Source organism: Indicator indicator, chromosome 14, assembly GCF_027791375.1.
Source record: "Indicator indicator isolate 239-I01 chromosome 14, UM_Iind_1.1, whole genome shotgun sequence".
NCBI lineage: Eukaryota > Metazoa > Chordata > Aves > Piciformes > Indicatoridae > Indicator > Indicator indicator.
The window spans coordinates 6682692-6702438 of NC_072023.1; the positions used below are offsets into that span (position 1 = coordinate 6682692).

Genomic DNA, 19747 nt, shown 5'->3' on the forward strand with positions numbered 1-19747 from the left:
TGCTTTATTTCTTCAGGGGCACATAACCAGACTGTTAGTAAATGGCTGCAGGGAAATTGTAATGCTGAAAATGTGCTCACGCTGGTAGTGGGTTACAAACTTGTGTTTTCTTGTCATTCCTCTTGTGCTACCTAGAAGGTTGGAAAGTTGCAAGGGGATGCACGCTGATGTACCAGAAAGTAGGAGAGGAATACTAAATGTTAATTGCTATTAAAACTGTGAAATTGCTATTAAAACAGTGAAATTGAGCGTTGGTGTGACTGGGAGATGCTATACCTTTTTTCTCTCTTTTTCTCCCCATTTAGGAGGGCTTTCGAGCTGCTGCTCTGCTGCTGAACAGCATGCAGTCCTTTCGGGAGCAAAGTAGTTACCACGGAAACCAGCAGAGCTACCCGCAGGAAGTGCACAGTTCATCCCGACTGGAAGAGTTCAGCCCCCGCCAGCAGGCCCAGATGTTCCAGAGCTTTGGAGGAGGTGCTGGCAGTGGACGTCGTGGAGCAGCAGGAGCCTCTACAGCAATGCCTGGTGAGAGCTCTGGCCATCAGAGCTACCAAGGTTTCAGAAAAGAAGCAGGAGAGTTTTACTATATGGCTGCCAACAAAGATCCAGTGGCATCAGGAGGGCAGCAGCCACCTCAGCGCAGGCCCTCTGGACCAGTACAGAGCTATGGGCCCCCTCAAGGGAGTAGCTTTGGGAGTCAGTATGGGAGTGAGGGACATGTGGGCCAGTTTCAAACACAGCACTCGACCCTTGGGGGTGTATCCCACTATCAGCAGGATTATACTGGTCCTTTTTCTCCAGGGAGTGCTCAGTATCAGCAGCAGACTTCTAGCCAGCAGCAGCAGGTGCAGCAGCTGAGACAGCAAATCTATCAGTCTCACCAGCCTTTACCCCAGGCTTCCAGCCAGTCTGCTTCTAGCACCTCACACTTGCAGCCAATGCAGCGTCCATCCAACCTGCCTTCCTCTGCTTCTGGGTACCAGTTACGAGTGGGCCAGTTCAGCCAACACTATCAGCCACCTTCGTCATCCTCCTCCTCCTCTTTCCCCTCCCCACAGCGTTTTGGCCAGTCAGGCCAGAATTATGATGGGAGCTACAGCGTGAATTCTGGGTCGCAGTATGAAGGCCATGCTGTGGGTTCCAATGCACAGGCGTATGGGACCCAGTCAAACTACAGCTTTCAGAATCAGCCAATGAAAAGCTTTGAACAATCTAAGCTGCCCCAAAGTGGTCAGCAGGGACAGCAGCAGCAGCAGCAGCATCCACCTCAGCATGTAATGCAGTATTCAAATGCTGCCACCAAGCTCTCTCTTCAAAGTCAAGTGGGACAGTACAGCCAGACTGAAGTTCCTGTAAGGTCACCAATGCAGTTCCATCAAAACTTCAGTCCAATCTCTAATCCATCTCCTGCTGCATCTGTGGTTCAGTCTCCAAGCTGCAGTTCTACCCCTTCTCCACTCATGCCAGGTGGGGAAAACATCCAGTGTGGGCAAGGCAACATGTCCATGGGTTCTAGAAACCGAATCCTACAGATGATGCCTCAGCTTAGTCCTACACCATCTATGATGCCAAGCCCCAATGCCCATGCAGGGGGATTCAAGGGGTTTGGGCTGGAAGGATTGCAGGAAAAAAGGCTCACAGATCCAGGGCTGAGCAGCCTGAGTGCCCTGAGTTCTCAAGTGGCCAATCTGCCCAACACAGTCCAGCACATGTTGCTCTCGGATGCCTTGGCACCTCAGAAAAAAAGTTCCAAAAGGTCATCTTCTTCAAAGAAGGGTGACAGCTGCACCAACTCAGAAGGCTCCCAGGCAGAGGAGCAGCTCAAGTCTCCCTTGGCAGAGTCCCTTGATGGTGGTTGTTCCAGTAGTTCAGAGGATCATGGGGAGAGGGTGAGACAACTGAGTGGCCAGAGCACCAGCTCAGACACCACTTACAAAGGGGGTAACGTAGAGAGATCCAACTCCTCACCAGCACAAGCCTCTCAGAATGAGCCATCAAAACTTAGCAGCAGCCCTGCAGCTAGGGAAGACGTGGCATCTCCTGATGGGAAGGAAGCTGTGGTGGCTGTGGAAAATGCCCCAAAAGTGAACGAAAAGGCAGTTGGGGTGATTGTCTCCCGGGAAGCCATGGCAGGAAGAGTAGAAAAGTCAGGTGGGCAAGATAAACCTGCACAAGATGATACTTCCACAGCCACTCAGGCACCAGCTAGTGCTAGTTCAGTGAAGGAAGCTGGGCATGCAGGGACACAGCCAGAAACTCAAGGAGGAAGTAAAGGAAGCAAAAGTGGAGATAACACTAACCATAATGGAGAGGGCAACAGCCAGCCTGGTCATGCAGTTGGGCCAAGTTTTCCTGCAAGAACAGAACCTTCCAAATCTCCTGGCAGTGTAAGATACAGTTACAAAGATAATCTAGCAACCGGTCTACAGAGGAATATTGGTGGCTTTCCACAGTATCCTTCTGGTCAAGAAAAGGGGGATTTTCCAGGGCACAGTGAGCGCAAAGGCCGCAATGAGAAGTTTCCTAGCCTCCTACAGGAGGTCTTACAGGGGTACCACCATCACCCAGACAGAAGGTATTCTAGGAATGCACAGGAACATTCTGGGATGGCTGGGAGTTTGGAGGGAGCCATGAGGCCAAATATCTTAATTAGTCAAAGCAATGAACTGACCAATAGAAGCTTATTAAATAAAAGCATGGGGTCTCTCTTGGAAGGCCCTCACTGGGGTCCCTGGGATAGGAAGTCTAGCAGTGCAGCTCCTGATATGAAGCAGATAAATCTAGCTGATTACCCTCTTGCTAGAAAGTTTGATATGGAGTCACAATCTTCTGCCCATGAAGCGGGGACACTCTCAGAGAGGAGATCAGTGATCTGTGACATATCTCCATTAAGGCAACTTGTCAGAGATCCTGGCCCTCACCCAATGGGCCACATGGGTCCTGAGGGCAGAAGTGGAAGGAGTGAACGTCTTGCCCCTGGCTTGAGTCAGTCAGTAATACTCCCTGGGGGTTTAGTATCCATGGAAACAAAAATGAAAGCTCACAGTGGGCAAATAAAAGAAGAAGATTTTGAACAGGCTAAGAGCTCAGCTAGTCTCAATAATAAAAAAACAGGAGACCATTGTCATCCTGCTGGCATCAAGCATGAATCTTTCAGAGGCAATGCAAGCCCTGGAGCTGCAGTCTCTGATGCTGCTCCAGACTACATTCCCCAGCAGGACAGCAGATCGACACAGATGAGACGAGCACCTGGCAGAACTGGAAGCAGCAGGGGTAAATCACCTTCTCAATATCACGATCTTGCTGATAAGCTGAAAATGTCACCAGGCAGAAGCAGAGGCCCAGGGACAGATCTGCATCACATGAACCCACACATGACACTATCTGAAAGAGTTAATAGGGCTTCCTTGCATTCTGCTTATCCTCAGAATTCAGAAGGCCCATCTTTGGCTTCAGCATATCACACAAATGCTAGGTCTCATGCTTTTGGTGACCCTAACCAGAGTTTGAATTCCCAGTACCATTATAAGAGGCAGATATACCAGCAACAGCAAGAAGAATACAAAGATTGGGCAAGCAGCGCTGCTCAGGGTGTGATTGCTGCAGCTCAGCACAGGCAGGAAGGAGCAAGAAAGAGCCCAAGACAGCAACAATTTCTGGATAGAGTAAGGAGTCCCTTAAAAAATGACAAGGATGGAATGATGTACCTTCAAGGGAGCTCTTATCATGATACTGGGATTCAGGAAGCTGGGCGCTGCGTCATGGGGGGCGACAGCGCTCCGAGCAAGTGCACCGAACTAAAACACGGCAATCAGAAGTTGCAGCATCATGAATCTGGCTGGGACCTCTCTCGGCAAACTTCTCCTGCCAAAAGCAGTGGCCCTCTTGGAGCAGCCAACCAAAAAAGATTTTGTCCTCCAGAAAGCGATGGGCATCGCAGAGAGGAATCTACAGATTTGCCCAAGCCTAGTAATGCTATGCTCAGGCTCCCTGGCCAGGAAGATCCATCTCCTCAAAATCCGTTAATTATGAGGAGGAGAGTCCGTTCTTTCATCTCTCCTATCCCTACCAAAAGACAACCACAGGATATGAAAAATAGTGGTGGTGAAGATAAAGGGCGATTGATGACTTCAGCAAAAGAAGGGGTTGATAAAACGTACAACTCCTATGCCCATTCATCTCAAAGTCAAGATGTTAGCAAGTCAGTTGCAAAGGGAGATTCCTTCAAGAACCTGCCAAGTCCTGATAATAGGAATTGTCCTGCTGTTTCCCTCACGAGCCCAGCTAAGACCAAAATACTGCCCCCAAGAAAGGGGCGAGGATTAAAACTGGAAGCTATTGTTCAAAAAATCACATCTCCCAATATTCGGAGAAGTGCTTCTACCAACAGTGCTGAAACTGGTGCAGATACTGTCACTCTTGATGACATCCTGTCCCTTAAGAGTGGATCTGAAGGAGGAAATGGACCAGAGGCTGAGAAGAGAAAAGGAGAGATGTCAGATCAAGCGGGACCAGCAAACCAGGATACAGCTGGTGAAACAACTCTTCCAAGATCTTCCGAAGAGTGGCAAAGTAGTGAGGATGATAAAACCAAAAAAGATGTCCCTGAAACTGCCAGTGTTGGTAAAGAAGGAGCAGGATCTAGTGCAGCACCACCACTTTCTCAAAAATCAGGTGGTCAGGGAAGGTCTGATGGATCTGTAAGTGGAGCTGGATCTCTAACCTTTTCAGACTCAAAAACAATTCCTCCTTCCAGTGTGTTTACTTCTGAACCAAATCCAAAGTCTGAGGAGAAAGATGGAGATGTAACAAACATTTCACCCAAGCCAGATGGATTCCCTCCAAAGGGCTATTTTCCCTCTGGAAAGAAAAAGGGGAGGCCAATTGGGAGCGTGAACAAGCAGAAGAAGCAGCAGCAGCAACAGCAGCAACTGCCACCACCCCCACCACCCCCACCAGTACCATCACAGCCTGCAGAAGGGGTAGGTGGTGGTGAGCCAAAGCCGAAGAGGCAAAGGAGAGAGAGGCGAAAACCTGCAGCTCAGCCACGGAAGCGGAAGCCTAGAAGGGCTGCTCCGATTGTGGAGCCTCAAGAACCAGAGATCAAGCTTAAATACGCCACTCAGTCCGTAGATAAAACTGACTCCAAGAATAAGTCCTTTTTCCCTTATATCCATGTGGTAAACAAGTGTGAATTAGGCGCAGTGTGCACAATCATTAACGCAGAGGAAGAGGAGCAGAACAAATTGGTGAGGGGTCGGAAAGGACAGAGGTCTTCGACACCCCCTCCTAGCAATGCAGAAAGCAAAGCGCTGCCCACTTCGACTTTCATGCTGCAGGGCCCTGTAGTAACAGAGTCTTCTGTCTTAGGGCATCTGGTTTGCTGCCTGTGTGGCAAATGGGCCAGCTATCGTAACATGGGTGACCTCTTTGGTCCTTTCTACCCCCAGGATTATGCAGCCACCTTGCCCAAGAACCCACCTCCAAAGAGGGCCACAGAAGTGCAGAGCAAGGTCAAGGTACGGCACAAAAGTGCTTCTAATGGTTCCAAGACAGATACAGAAGAGGAGGAGGAACAGCAACAACAGAAGGAACAAAGAAGCCTAGCTGCTCATCCCCGCTTTAAGAGGCGGCACCGCTCTGAGGACTGTAGTGGAGCCTCTCGGTCACTTTCAAGGGGAGCTTCTTGTAAAAAAGCAACCACTGATGGTGGCAGTGGTGGTGAAAAGACTCCTTTGGACTCAAAACCCTCTATGCCCACTTCAGAAGGTGGCACTGAGCTGGAGTTACAAATTCCTGAACTACCTCTTGACAGCAATGAATTTTGGGTCCATGAGGGTTGTATTCTCTGGGCCAATGGGATCTACCTGGTCTGTGGCAGGCTCTATGGGCTGCAGGAAGCTGTGGAGATTGCAAAAGAGATGGTGAGTAACCTTGCTGTGCAGAATTTCACTTGTGGTGTGCATGCCATTTGGAATGCCATTTCCCCTTGTTTTATGTCTTGGGTGATCATCTCTCATCTTAAATCTCTAGTGGTGGCCTTTTGATGATTTTGTTTAGAGCTCTGCCACACTTGATCAGGCATCAAAAAAGCTGGATACTCATTACCTGCTAAAAGTTCTGGATGTCCAAAACCTTTCTCATGGCTACAGGGATCTGTTTCTCTCTTTATCATATTAAATATTTCATGGTTTTAGGGCTCTTCTTGGAGTCTTTACAATGAAAGGGCAAGCAGCAACAGACACAGATTGCAACAAAGAAAATTCCAATTCAATATTAGGCAAAAAAATTCACAGCAAGGATGGTCAAACGTGAGATTGAGGAAGCAGGAATGACAGAGAAGCTGTGGAGTATCAGTTCTTGGAGATGCACAAATGTGACTGGGCAAGGTTCTGTACAAAGTCTGAAGCTTTCAAAACTGGCTCTGCTTTCAGCAGGGATCCATTCTAACCTAAGTTATTCTGTGACTGTAACATATTATACACTGTAGGAGCATTTGCAGTGCTTATCAAATAAGGTGGATAGGGTGGAATCACACAGAGGTCTGTATGCTTTAAGTGAAATTAGAATGGGCTTAGTATTGAATTCAATATGAAGTATATCTCAGATCATACTGACTTTCTTCAAAGTGCAAGTATACAGTGAGTGAGAAAAAATATGTAAGATTAAAGCAGGGACAAAGGGAGAAGTGTATTCACAACCACCTGGCTGTTGATGGAGACACTATTCTTAATTATTGAGATAGAAGCTGACACTTTAAAACCATAGTTGTATGAGTTTTGCCATCATCAGTATGTTGCATCCCTTCAGTTATGGTTACCTTGTACATTATGCTTTCTGTCCTGGACCCAGACCATGGAAGAGGCACTAGAATACTTTTTCCTGTTGCTTTCAGATTTTTTTCTTTACTAAAGAGAGTGAGGATCCATTTTTTATCTTCTCCTTGCTCTGTATTGTTACATGCAGTACACTCATTTCCTCCCCATGAGCTTTTCTCTTCAGATTCGATTCCTGGCTTGTTCTGCATTTTCACTCACTGTTCTTTGACAGTAATTACATGCTTCTTTGCCCTAACTTGATTTGGCCTGCATTCTTGTTTCTAGCCTCTCATTAAACAAAGTCAGTTAATTTCATTTGGTTTTCATCGAGCCGTGCCTGCATGCTTGTTCTGATGCAACTGCTGAATTTCTCTTATATCTGATAATTGCAAGCTTGCTTTCAGGATCTCCACCACCATTGTACCCACAATGTGGCCATGCTTTCTTATGTCTTGTTGTTCACCAGTATTTTGAATTTTGATTGCTGATTTATCCCTTTTTCCTGTTTTCAGGGTGTGTCTTTCATTTATGATCCTTGTTCTCCCAGTAGCAGATGTCTTCTCTGCAGGGTCTTGAACTCTCCTTTTTGTGTTCATGTACCTGCAACAGGGGTATGCCCAGCAGAAAAAGGCTACACTGACAGTAGCACGTTTTTGAGTTTTTCATGTTGTTTGTCACCTAGTTCTTTCTCTGCATTGGACCTTGATGACTTCCTGACTGATTACTCTTCCCTTTATCACTTTCTTCCAACCGGTATGATCATCTTCTTTTCACAAACAGAATTTACCTTTTTCTTCATCCAACCCTTTCATCTACCCTTGTGGCATCGTATGAGAACATCTCCTTGAACATTGTGTCCTTTCCTGCTACCTCTTTGCACTTGGCTCAACTTCTAGCTTCTCTTTCCCCTCACAGTAGCTGTAGACATGAGTGTTTACTGGGGTGTTGTTTTTTTTTTTTTTCAAAGTATACAAAACACCTGTGGCTTCTCCTGCTTTTGCAACTAAGCCTTGATTTCCTTTTTCCCTTTTTTCCCCCTCAGAATTCTTTGAATGCATTGCCTGGTGCTCTTGTTCTCCACTGTGGCTTCAATTGTGCTTTACTACAATTGTAATCAGTGTCTACCTACTTGAAGTGATCTCTTCCTAGCTAAGGTTCAGAACCAGTACTGCATTTTCCTTTCCCTGTTAGCTACATTTGTCAGTACCAGCTGTGCTGCTCTTGAAGTCTTGTTCCACCTTTGTTTCCCATCTGTGTCCTCTTTTGATTAGTTCCTTTCTTTACACTTTTTTTTCCCGCAGAGGCTACTGTTTGTTACCCCCAGCTTTTTGTGGGGTTTCACTGAAGTTCTGCTTGTGCTTTCCTTCCCCCTATCTCAGAATATGGTACCCTTGGGGAGCTTTTGGTAATGTGATTTTTTTTTTTTTCTTTTTTTTTCCCCAGAGTCTTGTAGAGCTTGCCTTCTGTTCCAAATTTGTATTTTGCTACCACAGACTTTAATTATTCTTGAATTCATGGTGGGCTCTCAGACTCTCACTTTAAAACATAGCTTTTAATCTACATCATGCTTAATCCATAGTCTGCCATCATGTCCTGTTTTTTCTGTCACTCAAATTCTCAGTCTTACTCGATTTTAAAATTTTCTTCCTAATCCTTCCTATTTAAGGCTGTAAGAAATACTGGTTACTCTCTGAGTATGAGAAGTTATACATAGCCTTTGAGTGCTGTTCTCTCTGGGTCCATACTTCATCTGGTTGTAAGACTGTCAACTTTCAGAGGCAGAGACCATTTTCTTGTCTATGCTTAGTTTTTGTTATGCCTTAAACACAGTAACAGGTGGCCTGGCTGAGTATTGGCCTCTTCTGCATGACATCCATAAGAGTAATCCATCTTTTTCATTCACTTGTCACAGATAACAGCATGGATTTTTCTCCTAGCATTACTTTTCCTTAACCTTTTTATCCTATGGTAGTAAATTGTAGTGCTGTATTCTTCTCTGGAAGCAGAATATCCTCTCCCCCTCAGCTAGGAGAGGGTTACATGTAACAGAAAGATGGCAGGCCCAGGGTATTCAGAGGTGTACCTGCCAGAAGCCATCCCCAGGCAGTGGAAAGGCTCTGTTGAACTAGACCCTTTTGCCCCACTGCCTGAGGAAAGCCTTCTGGCTCAGCCAGCCAATTTCCTGCTTGTCGCTTACACTTGTTCTTTACCTCTTCCTTGCTTTTGCAAGTGATTTTCTTTTTGTTCTCTCTGACGTGCAGTTTGTCAGTATTAGTGTCCTGAAAAAGCAGATGTGCAAACCATATAGCTGCTTGCTAACAGAGGAGAGTAGACAGATGTGTGCACAGGCGTACAGGAATCTAGGTCTTCAGTTTGGTCTAGGGTAAGGAAAGACTTTAGCTTATGGCATATGAAGGGTCATGAGCCTGGATGTGAATAATTCATGTATGTAACACATTCTGTTCAAATTAAATACTGCCATAATTCAAAATCTGCTTAAACTGCTCATAATACCCACAAAGGGCAAATGTGCACCAAATTTTAACTAAATCCATACCATTGAGTTGAAATATTTCCTGGAGAGATCTGGTTCTGTTGTTGCTTAGGCAGCATCCTAGTATAGAAATAAGAAACTGAAACTTCTAGTCATAAAGGCCATAAACCATTGAACTGTGACGTATAGGTAACCTGAGTAACCTGCCCTACATTTCTTCTTGCACAAACTCACCTGTTTGAGGTTTTTTTATCACATGGAAGATTTTTCTTTCTTTTTTTTTTTTTTTTACCTTCCAAACACCTCTGCTTCTTTGCCCTTTAAAATCAGGAGGGAATATGAGGTATTTTTCTTGCTGTAAGTTTTCTGTTACTTTATATGAATAAACGTCTGTGTCTTACTGCCTTACTGTCTATTTTTTTGAGAACAGCCCCATAGTCCATCTCAAGGAAAGCTCTAGAAGATTGTGACTGTATTATCTTATAAGCAGGAATCCAGCTTGTTTCTGAAGTGGTAGAATCAGCTCTCCTTAAAGGCAAAACAGTGGCTGTGGACGCTTAGAAGACTTCTTGGTTCTGAGAATATGAGTACCATCAGATTAATTGGGCTGCTTTGGATGTAGAATGGCTTAATCTTCCTTATTTTGAGATTCAAATTAGATACCTCAGTAGATGGACCTACCTGCTAAGTAGTCTGTCTTTCTGTCTTGAACTGCTTTGTAAACCATAGTGGGGGCACTGGCTGGTCTCCTTGCAGTTAGACACTTTGTTTCTGAGGCTAATGAAACCTTCAGCTGAAAAAATGCCCTCTTCCCTAGTGCTGGGTGATTCCGTTGCTTATGGATGCTTTCTTTCAAATATTGGAGGTGGCCAGGTACAGAGTTTTCAACTAGGTAAAGCAGATTCTAAGTGTTTTGGCATAAAATCTTTGTCTTATGCTGTTAAGATTCCTAGTACTATATGGTTTTAAAATCCATTTTCTTCCTCTTGAAAATTTTTTTGGTCTCTCATTAGTCATGTCAACCATTTCTTTGCATTTATAGAATTGGAAAATTAACAGTTGTATGCAGTTTGTTACAAATACCCTTCAAGGAAACAGTTTCTTACCTTGTTCATCTTCTCTTTGTTTTCCTATTCATAAGAAAATAATTTTCACGCAAGATGAAATCTTGGTTACCTTTGAAACTGGCAAAATTACAAAGTCACTGGTAGTTGTTGGCAGATTTAATGTTCAGAAGAATAAATGGTCTTTTGTTCTCAGTATTAAATTAAAAAAAAACAAGTGAAGAGAACAAAGCAGAGGACATTTTTTGTGTTGAGTTGCAGAATCTGAGAAGATAGTTCTACTACTGTTTTATAAAAATCTGTTCACTAGGAAGCGTTATTCTGTTCCTTGGAATTTTTTTTATGAAACTCTTTCCGAAGGAAGAGGCTCTAGCCTAGCACTGGTGTTATTTGTAGCTTTTTTGGGGTTGGTTCTCGTTCCTCCCCTATCCTTGACAGAACTGACATTGAGGAAGGTAAATCTAGCTCTTGTTTCTGCTGATAGTGCTCTGTGGAAGGAAAATTTGTTTATCCCCCTTTTAAAGATACCTTTTAAAAGGTCTAAAGAATTTATTATTTTCCTCATAAGTCTTTGCTTCATTTCTCATTTAAGATATCTTTTAATCCTTGTACATGGAAAGAAGTCCTTTCAACCCATTTCCTGTGTTGCTTCTTATTGAAAGGATCATCTTGGGTTTCAGTCAGGAAAATTTCAGAGTAGCAAGTGGTGAAGGGTAAAATCTGCCCATGATCTGCAGTATAACAGAAGGAGATTCTGGGCTTTCTCTCACCAATCTGGGCCTGGCCGACTGCATGGATTCTTTCAAAGCCTTCTGCTTACCAAAAGAGGAGAAATCTACATGCTTTAGGACAGGTAGAACAAACCTGTTCAGAAGATCGGTCTGACTTTGGAGAAAGTGCTCACAGAAGTTCAGAACTTAAGTGCCTGTCTCTTTCTTTGCAAATTGATGCTTCAGTATTTGAACTTTGCATTACTGCTGAACAATGGCATCCTTCTGGCTCACTTTGTGTGTACCTTCATTAGTTTGTAGGGCTGAAGATAGGTTTGCTTATTCTATCCACGTTTCATAGAGAAGAGCTTTTGGTTCCATACTGAGTTGTTTTTGACCACTGCTAGTTGAGCTCTCATAGTATCCTATTTATGGAAATCTGTACCGTAGAGGAAAAAAGGATTGCATATCTATAATATTTTGTTTACTCTGTTGCTTTCGTAGAAACATTTTCTTCTGTTTACTGATCTGGACCCAGGTTGTAAATTGGCTAGAGAAATGTGTCTGGAGAGATCACTGAGACTGAAGCTATTTGCATTGTCAGATCTGAGAAATCAAAGTCTCACAAAAACGCTCCTACACACATTAAATAATTGCTTTTAAAAGGTTCCTAACTCTGTGGCTAATCAAATGCCTAAGCTGAGGAATTAGTGTGAAGTGAGGAATTTGTGGAAGGTTATAGCTACTTCTGGCAAAACAAAGCAAAACAGTTTATAGCCCAAGAAACCGAAGTAGTGTAGGGCCATGAGTCTAAAGGTTTATTCTGCATGTCTGCTGTGGCTCAGGTATGCTTTGTTATTTCCTAAGTCAGGCTACAAGTGAATTTCTGTCAAGAGGGGTGATTCTGCTTTATCTGCTTTGCAAGCTGTTTGCTTCCACTGTTTCTCTTGTGCTAGATTTACCAACTGCATTTGCACAGTGGGTTGATTTTTAGCTAGCTAATCCATCAGAAGACTTGCTTGGGGTGGGAGAATCTTTGTTTCCAGATCAGCCATCTGAATCTGCTTATTCTCTGAACCATGTTTGCTGCATCTGACAGACAGGGCCCTTTCCACTGGTAATTATAACCATTAGATCAAGTTAGTCATACCATAAAACTGTGCACAGGCAACATCCACCACTTGAAATGTTTAAGACCCACAGTGCTGCTCTTTCTAAGCCTTGGGAGATGAATGCTGACCTTTTAGTCATTATCCTTGTTTTCAGAGAAGAAAAATGTGCAGAACCTGACTTTTTTTTTTTTTTTTCCTCCTACAAAAAAACCCTCAGGTAAAGTTCTGCATTAGGTCAGAGTTCGGCTGAAATAATAATCTGCTGCTTCAAAGACCACATGCCTGACAAACACAGGAAAGAAAACTTGTATTTCTTATACCCAGACCTGCAATAGTAGGGGGAAATTTCCAGAGTGGGAAGAAGTGACACTGAAGCTTGTTAATTTTTCACTGTGGTGAAAGGGAAACCGGTAAAGAATCTAAAACCTGCCTATTAGCAGTAGCTGAAAAGAGGATGTATTGAGAACATTGCTTATTTTTGTCTCTCACAACAGCCTTTAGTATGCTTTAACCCCTCAAGTGAGGAGTGCCACAGAATCTTGAGGTATCTTCTACAATTACCTTTAAAGTGGTTTGAGTTCTTGATTTTCATTGATAGTCTGTGTCCAAACACCTAGTTGCCTGAGCTGGATGTGTGCTCTTTCTTGAAGACAGGACTGTCCTTTAGTAGAATTAGTTAGATATTCATTTTCGTTCCTCAGGTAATGGCAGCATCTTTATTATTCTTCCCCATTATTACAAAAATAAGCATGAAATTTTGGGTGGAGAAGAAATTCTGAAAGACAGGCTGAATTATGAACTTCAGATTCTGTTTTCTCAGAAAGGCATTGCCATCTGCTGTACTAGTGAAACTCTGTGTTGTCATGCCTCCTGGTCTGTAAGAGTGTGCTGCCACAGGGATGAGAACCTGGTAGGAGCCCCTGTTGTATCTCAGTTCATTGCCTCCCTCTGGTAGGGACTGGAAGTGTGAGTGGTTAAGTCCTACAGCACTTTGTAGCTCACAGCAGCTCTTTATACTGGTATCACAAGCCTCAAATGCTGAAGAGGTGAGCAGACAGTATCCTGCTCTACATTTCTGATGGGTATATTTCAATATCTGGAATGACTGGCAGCCATTAATTACATCTGTGAAAGGAAGCTGGCTTTCCTTGGCTTTGTTGTGAGCAGAAATCAGGTAAAAGTGATGCAGGGTATTGGTGGTCATGGATTGTAAATCACAGAATGCATCAGGTTGGAAGGGACCCTATGGAGGGAGCAGGGGACCTTGAATGTTTCCAGGAATGGGGCCTCAAGATGGCAGGGAGTACAGTTTGTTTGAGGTCTCAAACATAAAAATGATAATTGGGAAGAGAGGAAAGACTTCTTCAGTGTCAGCCTTTTGCCATGGGGACAGAGAAAAGATGAAGGGTAGGCAGGGAAGTAATGTTTGTGCATCTTCACTAGCAAACTCCTTTGTCATTAGCTTATTCCAAAGCATGGCCATTATGTCTGTACTTCTGCGTATTTTGATATTTTCCTGTTTGCCTAGCATGTGGAGTGAGGAAAGCAGAAAATAGATTTACTAACAATAGAGCATTGGGAAAGAATAGGATGTTTAACCACTTTAATTAATTGTAGCCAGGAGCACTGGAAAGTTGTATGTAAGAAGGAGCTCGCTCATTCCAGTTGTGGCCTTTCTACAAAGCATCAGGGATCCTTGAAATCTATGTACAATTTTAGTTTAAAAATACGTTTTAAGTCATTTTAATTTCTACGAAGCTCTTCCAGATGTGAATGGGACCTTCTCTGCGCAGGAGATTTCTAAACAAAGCTTTAGAACTTTTTGTCTATCCACAAGCTCACACAAGCCTGTTACTGTAGAGATGCCAAACTCTTGCTGAATTCTCAACAGCTAGAGAATACAATCCATTTATATGTCATTTTAGCTTGGATCTTTTTCAGCTGTGCTGGCAGAAAGCTTAGGTTGTTGTGCTGTTTGTGTTTTGTTAACTTAAACTGAACTAACTCTTTTAAACTTAGACTAATTCCAGATGGTATTCAGTTGAGCTCTATCCCCTTAACTTCATGAGAAGAATGCTACTAGCAAGCGTTGAAGGGATACTCAAGAATTTCAGAAGTTTGTTGTGCTCCACATCTCTGAATTTATAATGGTCTATATTTGCATATCTGCTTAGTTTTAATCAAACTGTAAAAATATTTCCCATGATTTGTAAAAAAAAAAAAACCTTCTTACCAAACTGAACAAGCAAAGATTGAGAAGAGGTTAATTTCTGAAAGTAAGAATTCATTGCTTGCTGTGATATCATACTGCATGGATTATTAGAATTCTATCTTTTGTAAGACTTTTTAAATAAAAAAAATTACAGTTTCCCCATTTTATTTTTAAAATAAACGTTTTCCTGAATCCTTTGATCACTGAATAAGCAAAAATAATACTACAGCTACAGTAACATTCTACCATTCATAACTAAAGGAAAGCTCTTCAAACACTGCAATGCAAACCAAGGTGATAAAAACTGGTATGTAAGCATAGGGATTTGTGCCATAGCCAGACTGGGGTGTAGGAATGGTGCAGGCAAAACTGAGAAACTTACTGGTGGTGATGTGTAGGTCTAGCAAAATACAATAGAAAGCAGATTTTAAACTTTTTCTCTTTTCAGAAGTAAAATTTAATTTATCTGCCTATTATAAGTCTAGTTACATAACCCCAATATCTTTATTATTATTAGAGAAATATGTTCTGAAAGATCTTAGATTAATTCCCTAGATTTAGGAAGATGAGTAAAAATAAAACTGGAGTATAATGAGTATTCTTGTAATAACTTTAGAAGCTACAGCAAAATTAAAACTCAGTTTATTGCCTTCGAGAGTGTTACTCTGAAGAGAGCAGAGTTGGATAAAAGAGGTTCTGTCTATGCTGCACATTTTGCCTGAGGTTATGGCAGAACCTGGGGAGGGAATGTGGGTTCCCTGAATCTTAAACCCATCCTTTTCAGCTAATCTAAACTATACTTCTCTTAGACTGATGTGCTCTGAGTAGTTTCTTTCTTTCTTTCTTGGCAGAGGAAATATTTTTCAAACAATTTCATGCACTTAGCTGGACTCTGTGTGAAGTACAGGATAATCTTCATGGCTAGAGCACTTTGGAAAAAAGTTATTAATGAACCTTCATTGTTACGGATTGGATCTCAGCCAGCTGCTTCCTGATTAAAGTTTAATTGCATGATGATTAGTTTTCATTAGTAAGCAATTAGCATTTAACAGCAGTCTTGTATTGCTAAAGCTAGGGGTGAGCATAAGTGGCTTGAGCCATGTTCAGAAGGTATATAGCTGGAGATGTGGGCACAAAATTGTTTGGGGAATATGGGGATGGGATTTCTGATGTAAGATGCCCTCAGCAGCTTGTTCCTGCTGCAGTGTTGAGCCAGGGGGAGGGTAAGGAGTGGCAAATGGAGCAAATGGAACAGCACAGCCTGAGCATAGGACACAGAGGCTGGCGGTGAATTAGCCCCTGTGGAGGGAGCTCTCAAAAATATTCATTTCCCTCAAAGAGCCCTTTGAAGTTCCACATTGCTCTCACCATAATGCTGCTTTCGATAGTCCTGTCTCACTGCTTGCTACAACTAATTCTTTTTATTTTTCAGAATCCTCCCCTGAACCTGATGAAATTCCCATTTCTACTGTGATAGCAGGCCTTGATTGCTTTGTGCCACAGTGGGGTAAATTAGGGGAAAGATGAGTGCAGAGCAAGGGCTAGGGGAAGAGAAATAGATGAGGTAGTAAGTGGAGAAGAAGATGAAGGTAGAGGGGAGTAGGAATATAGCAAAAGGTCAAGGCTACTTTGCTGTTAAAGGTACAAAAGAGTGAAGAGTGTCTCTTGTAAACCACTTCTGCTGCACTGAGGAGTCTGTTGTGAAGAAGAAATATGGTGGTGATTTCATCTAGGCTAAGTTTTGGTTGTTAGAAGCCATTCTTCTCCCCTTCACCTCCCCTTCTGCCAGCACTACTGCTCTGTGACTGAACCAAGTCAGGTGGCTGGTCAGCAAATTCTCCCCTTCACTCCTCATCCTGACCTCTTCATTTTCATCAAGTTAATTTTTTGCCTGGACCAGCTTTCTTGATTCTTGGAAATGCTCCAGCTAGGGATGGAAGGGGGCAGCAGGTTGTGCAAGTACAAACTGATGTCTTAAAATGGTCTGTAGGTGAGTGGACTGATCAAGACCATTACTTCAGATAGTATCATTGTGGAAAAGTTTTCTACTAATTATGCAAACTAGTAAAATGTACTGTCTATTGAATTTACGTTTTAAATTTTGTCTAAGATGATTGTCAAATGTACATGGCTTTGCAGCATTTACTACTGAAGTCAAGCACAACCACCTAGGTGTCTAAATATGTGAAAGTGTAGGGGTTTTCTTATACCGTGATCTGGGGACTGGGTGCTTCCATCCTCTGGCTTAATTTGCCAGCTGGAGTAACCTAAAGCAGGCATTTTTCTTCAGTTACAAGAACTGAAATAGCTGCTGTTCCTTTTGATAAATTTTAGCACTGCTCAGGGTGTGACTTTAATCATGTAGATCCACTTAAGTTGTCTGCAGACTTGCTGAACTGTTGGCAGGAGTAGACATAACAGTGTAGGACTTAACATAAAATACCAACCTTATTCAAGACAAAGACTGTGATGAGTGGCAAAGCCCACCCAGGGCTCTGTGTGCTGCAGCTGTGCTGTTTGTCATACCTGGGATACCAGTGGTAAAAATAGATTGCATATGTCTTCCTGAAGTCTGCTTGCACAACCCATTGTAGTATAAATACACTTATGTCCTGCTTCAACCAGCTAATTGTTGTCTGTGTCCTAGGCTTTCCTCCTGTTCCAGAAAATATTAAAGGTTGATGACAAAAACTGCTTGTGCAGTCTTTACTTGCTAGTTATTTTTTTCCAGGGTTTTTTGTCTGTTTGTTTTTATCTACTTCATGTTTTCATTTACGCCTCAGTCCCTTGGTTCTAACACAGCTGTATGGGTTTTTTCTCATAGGCTACCATTTCACTAAATGTGGGATTTTTTTACTTTGCACTACTCCTGCTGCTAATTGCAGCATTTCTTACGTCTCTGACTCATTTATTCTTACTGAGAACTCACACTTGCTAAATTTCAGAAAGTTACTGATGATCAAAGGAGGCTGTACAGCTACATAGAAAGCTTATTGCTAAGGGAGGGGGAAAATGAAGGGGGGGTCCTGGCATGAATCTCTGAAATGGAGAGTTTTCTCTAAAGGACACTGCTGCTCAATGTGAAACTTCAAAGGAGAGGAGAGGGATTAAAATAAAAAAGAAAGTGTGGGATGTGGAGGAATGGGAATGTGAGAGAGAAAGGTAAGTTCATATCTTGAGGTTTGAGAGCTGTGAACTTTCCGACGTTGTGCCTGCACTGTCAAAAATTCCCGATGTAGCCTTTGACGCTTCAATTAATTATTCTCTGAAGTAGGCTTTAAAATCACTTATTTGTGACCACTAAGGCAAATTGGTAGGGTACTTTGCAAATGGAAAGTACAATGTGTTTATATTGTGAGATGTTCATAATTCAATTAGAAGATTAGGGAACTGATACAAGGTTGCATGCTTTAGTTGCATAAATGCAGTGGGAGGAAGCTAAGTTTAAAGATATTCCTGTATCATTCAGAGTCAGGAACACAGAAGACAATAAAAATGTTTTGTTGCATCTTCACCTGATGAGAGCTTTCTCTTCTAGACAGTTAAAAATTGTGGGAAATCCTAACTTGAGTGTACTGGTGTCATATGTAAATCCATTATTTTATTTGATCGAGTCTTTTCTAGGGTAATGGCTCTTCAAGTAAAATGTAGTCACTAAAATTTCAGGGTCGACACAGTGCATAACCAGTGCTTTCCAGAAAACCAAGAGGAAATTGTTTAGGTTAGGTTAGAAAAATTCCAATACCCACATGATAGGTACATAAAACTATTTTACAAGATTTTAATGCAGTCTTAACTCCTAGACTTAATTACTCCTTTGAAGCACCACACATTGTCTTTAGGGAGGATAAGAATTTTTTAGCGATGCCACACAGTACTGTTGTTCTAAGCAGGAATCTGCAGAAGCAATTCCTGGGGAACAGAAATGTGGAATATTTACCTATAAGTTTTGTTTTCTGGAGAAATAGCTTCAAGGGTAATACCAAAAGAAGAATTTTCAAGTCTCTGAAGCTGTGTCAACAAAGACTAATTTACTGCTGACTTACACTTTCACTTTTGGGCTAGAACCTTTGGAACATGGAGGAGTAAGAAGCGAGAAGAGGGTATGCCTGTGTAAAAAAAAAAAAAAACCAAAAAAAAAACCCAAAACAAAATGCCTGTGTGCTTCAGTTTCTGCCTCAGAAAAAAAATTGGCATTTTTCTTCCATCTTGCACAGTGACTTTTATTTCTAGTAGTCTATAGCTCATACCAGTCATTTTATATCTTAGATTGATCTAGATTTAGAAAAACTGTAGATGTGGCTTGCGAATAGATACCATCATTGCCTTTATCATGATCTGGCAGTGTTCAGAGCCCAAAAGATCTTCATTTTTTTTTTTTTTTTTTCTTTCGGATCTGGGGAGAACCACTCAGTTCCTTAATCCTTAGACAGAGGAAGTTCTCTCCTCAGGAGAGCAGCACTAAGTCTGTCCTTTCAGGAAACTACTGATGCTACCTCAGCTGCTTTGTAATTTCCAGCTGGACTGTCATCCGGTCTTGGACTTCTATTTATATTTGCTGCCACTTCTAAACTGCTGCTACCTCATAGGAAGTTTTCCTGTGTCATGTGTCGCTGGCAAGCCTACTGACCTTAGATATTTCTGAATAAATTCAGTTTAAAATTTGTGAAAAGTATCAGTTGTTTTAATGGACATATATCATTATGGTTTGTAATTTTTTTTCCTGATGATTATTGGGTAATAAAATAACACACTCCTCTTTAAACCCATTCAGATTTTTGGCCAGCAGACATTATTTTACACAGAGCACCTCCTCTGTATCTAAAGGTAATTTCATCAATGTGTGTTACTAATTTATTTAGTTTTCCTCAACTCTGATTAATGTATTGCTGTAGATCATGAGGTTGTTTCTTCCTTTCAGCATTCTTTCTTTGTTGTTCTTTCTGGGGGTTTTTGTTTATTTTGTTTTGGTTTTAAACACACAAGTGTTACTTGACAGCTTATCACTAAAGAGAGATGTACTGACCTGCAGGTTATCTTTACTTCTGTAAGCATTGCACCTTTGCTCATCTTTGTCTACTTTTCCTGGGTAGTAGCAGCAGTCACTAGTGACCTTAGGAATAATCCTGTGCACTTTGCTACTCCTATTATAGTTCTGGTGCCAACTACTGCTTTTGGAGTTCTCTTGTTGTCAATCTCTTTAACAGTATCTAGTACTATTTTTATGTGCAACTTTTTTTCTAGAGAGACAAATTATTATTTTTCCACTAAGACAAAGATTGTACCTTTTTTAGCTATCCTTACTTACCATGGGATGTAATTTGGCTGTACAATAGG

At 42.1% G+C, this 19747-nt stretch overlaps 1 protein-coding gene across 1 annotated transcript in view; it reads left to right on the top strand.

Moving 5' to 3' along the window:
* Window positions 1-341: 341 nt before the first annotated feature.
* TCF20 (transcription factor 20) overlaps window positions 342-19747 on the top strand; it is a 38917-nt gene continuing 19511 nt past the window's right edge. The window contains exon 1 of the mRNA XM_054386662.1: window positions 342-5924. Within this exon, the coding sequence (XP_054242637.1) occupies window positions 342-5924 (5583 nt within the window). The remainder of the gene's footprint in view (window positions 5925-19747) is intronic.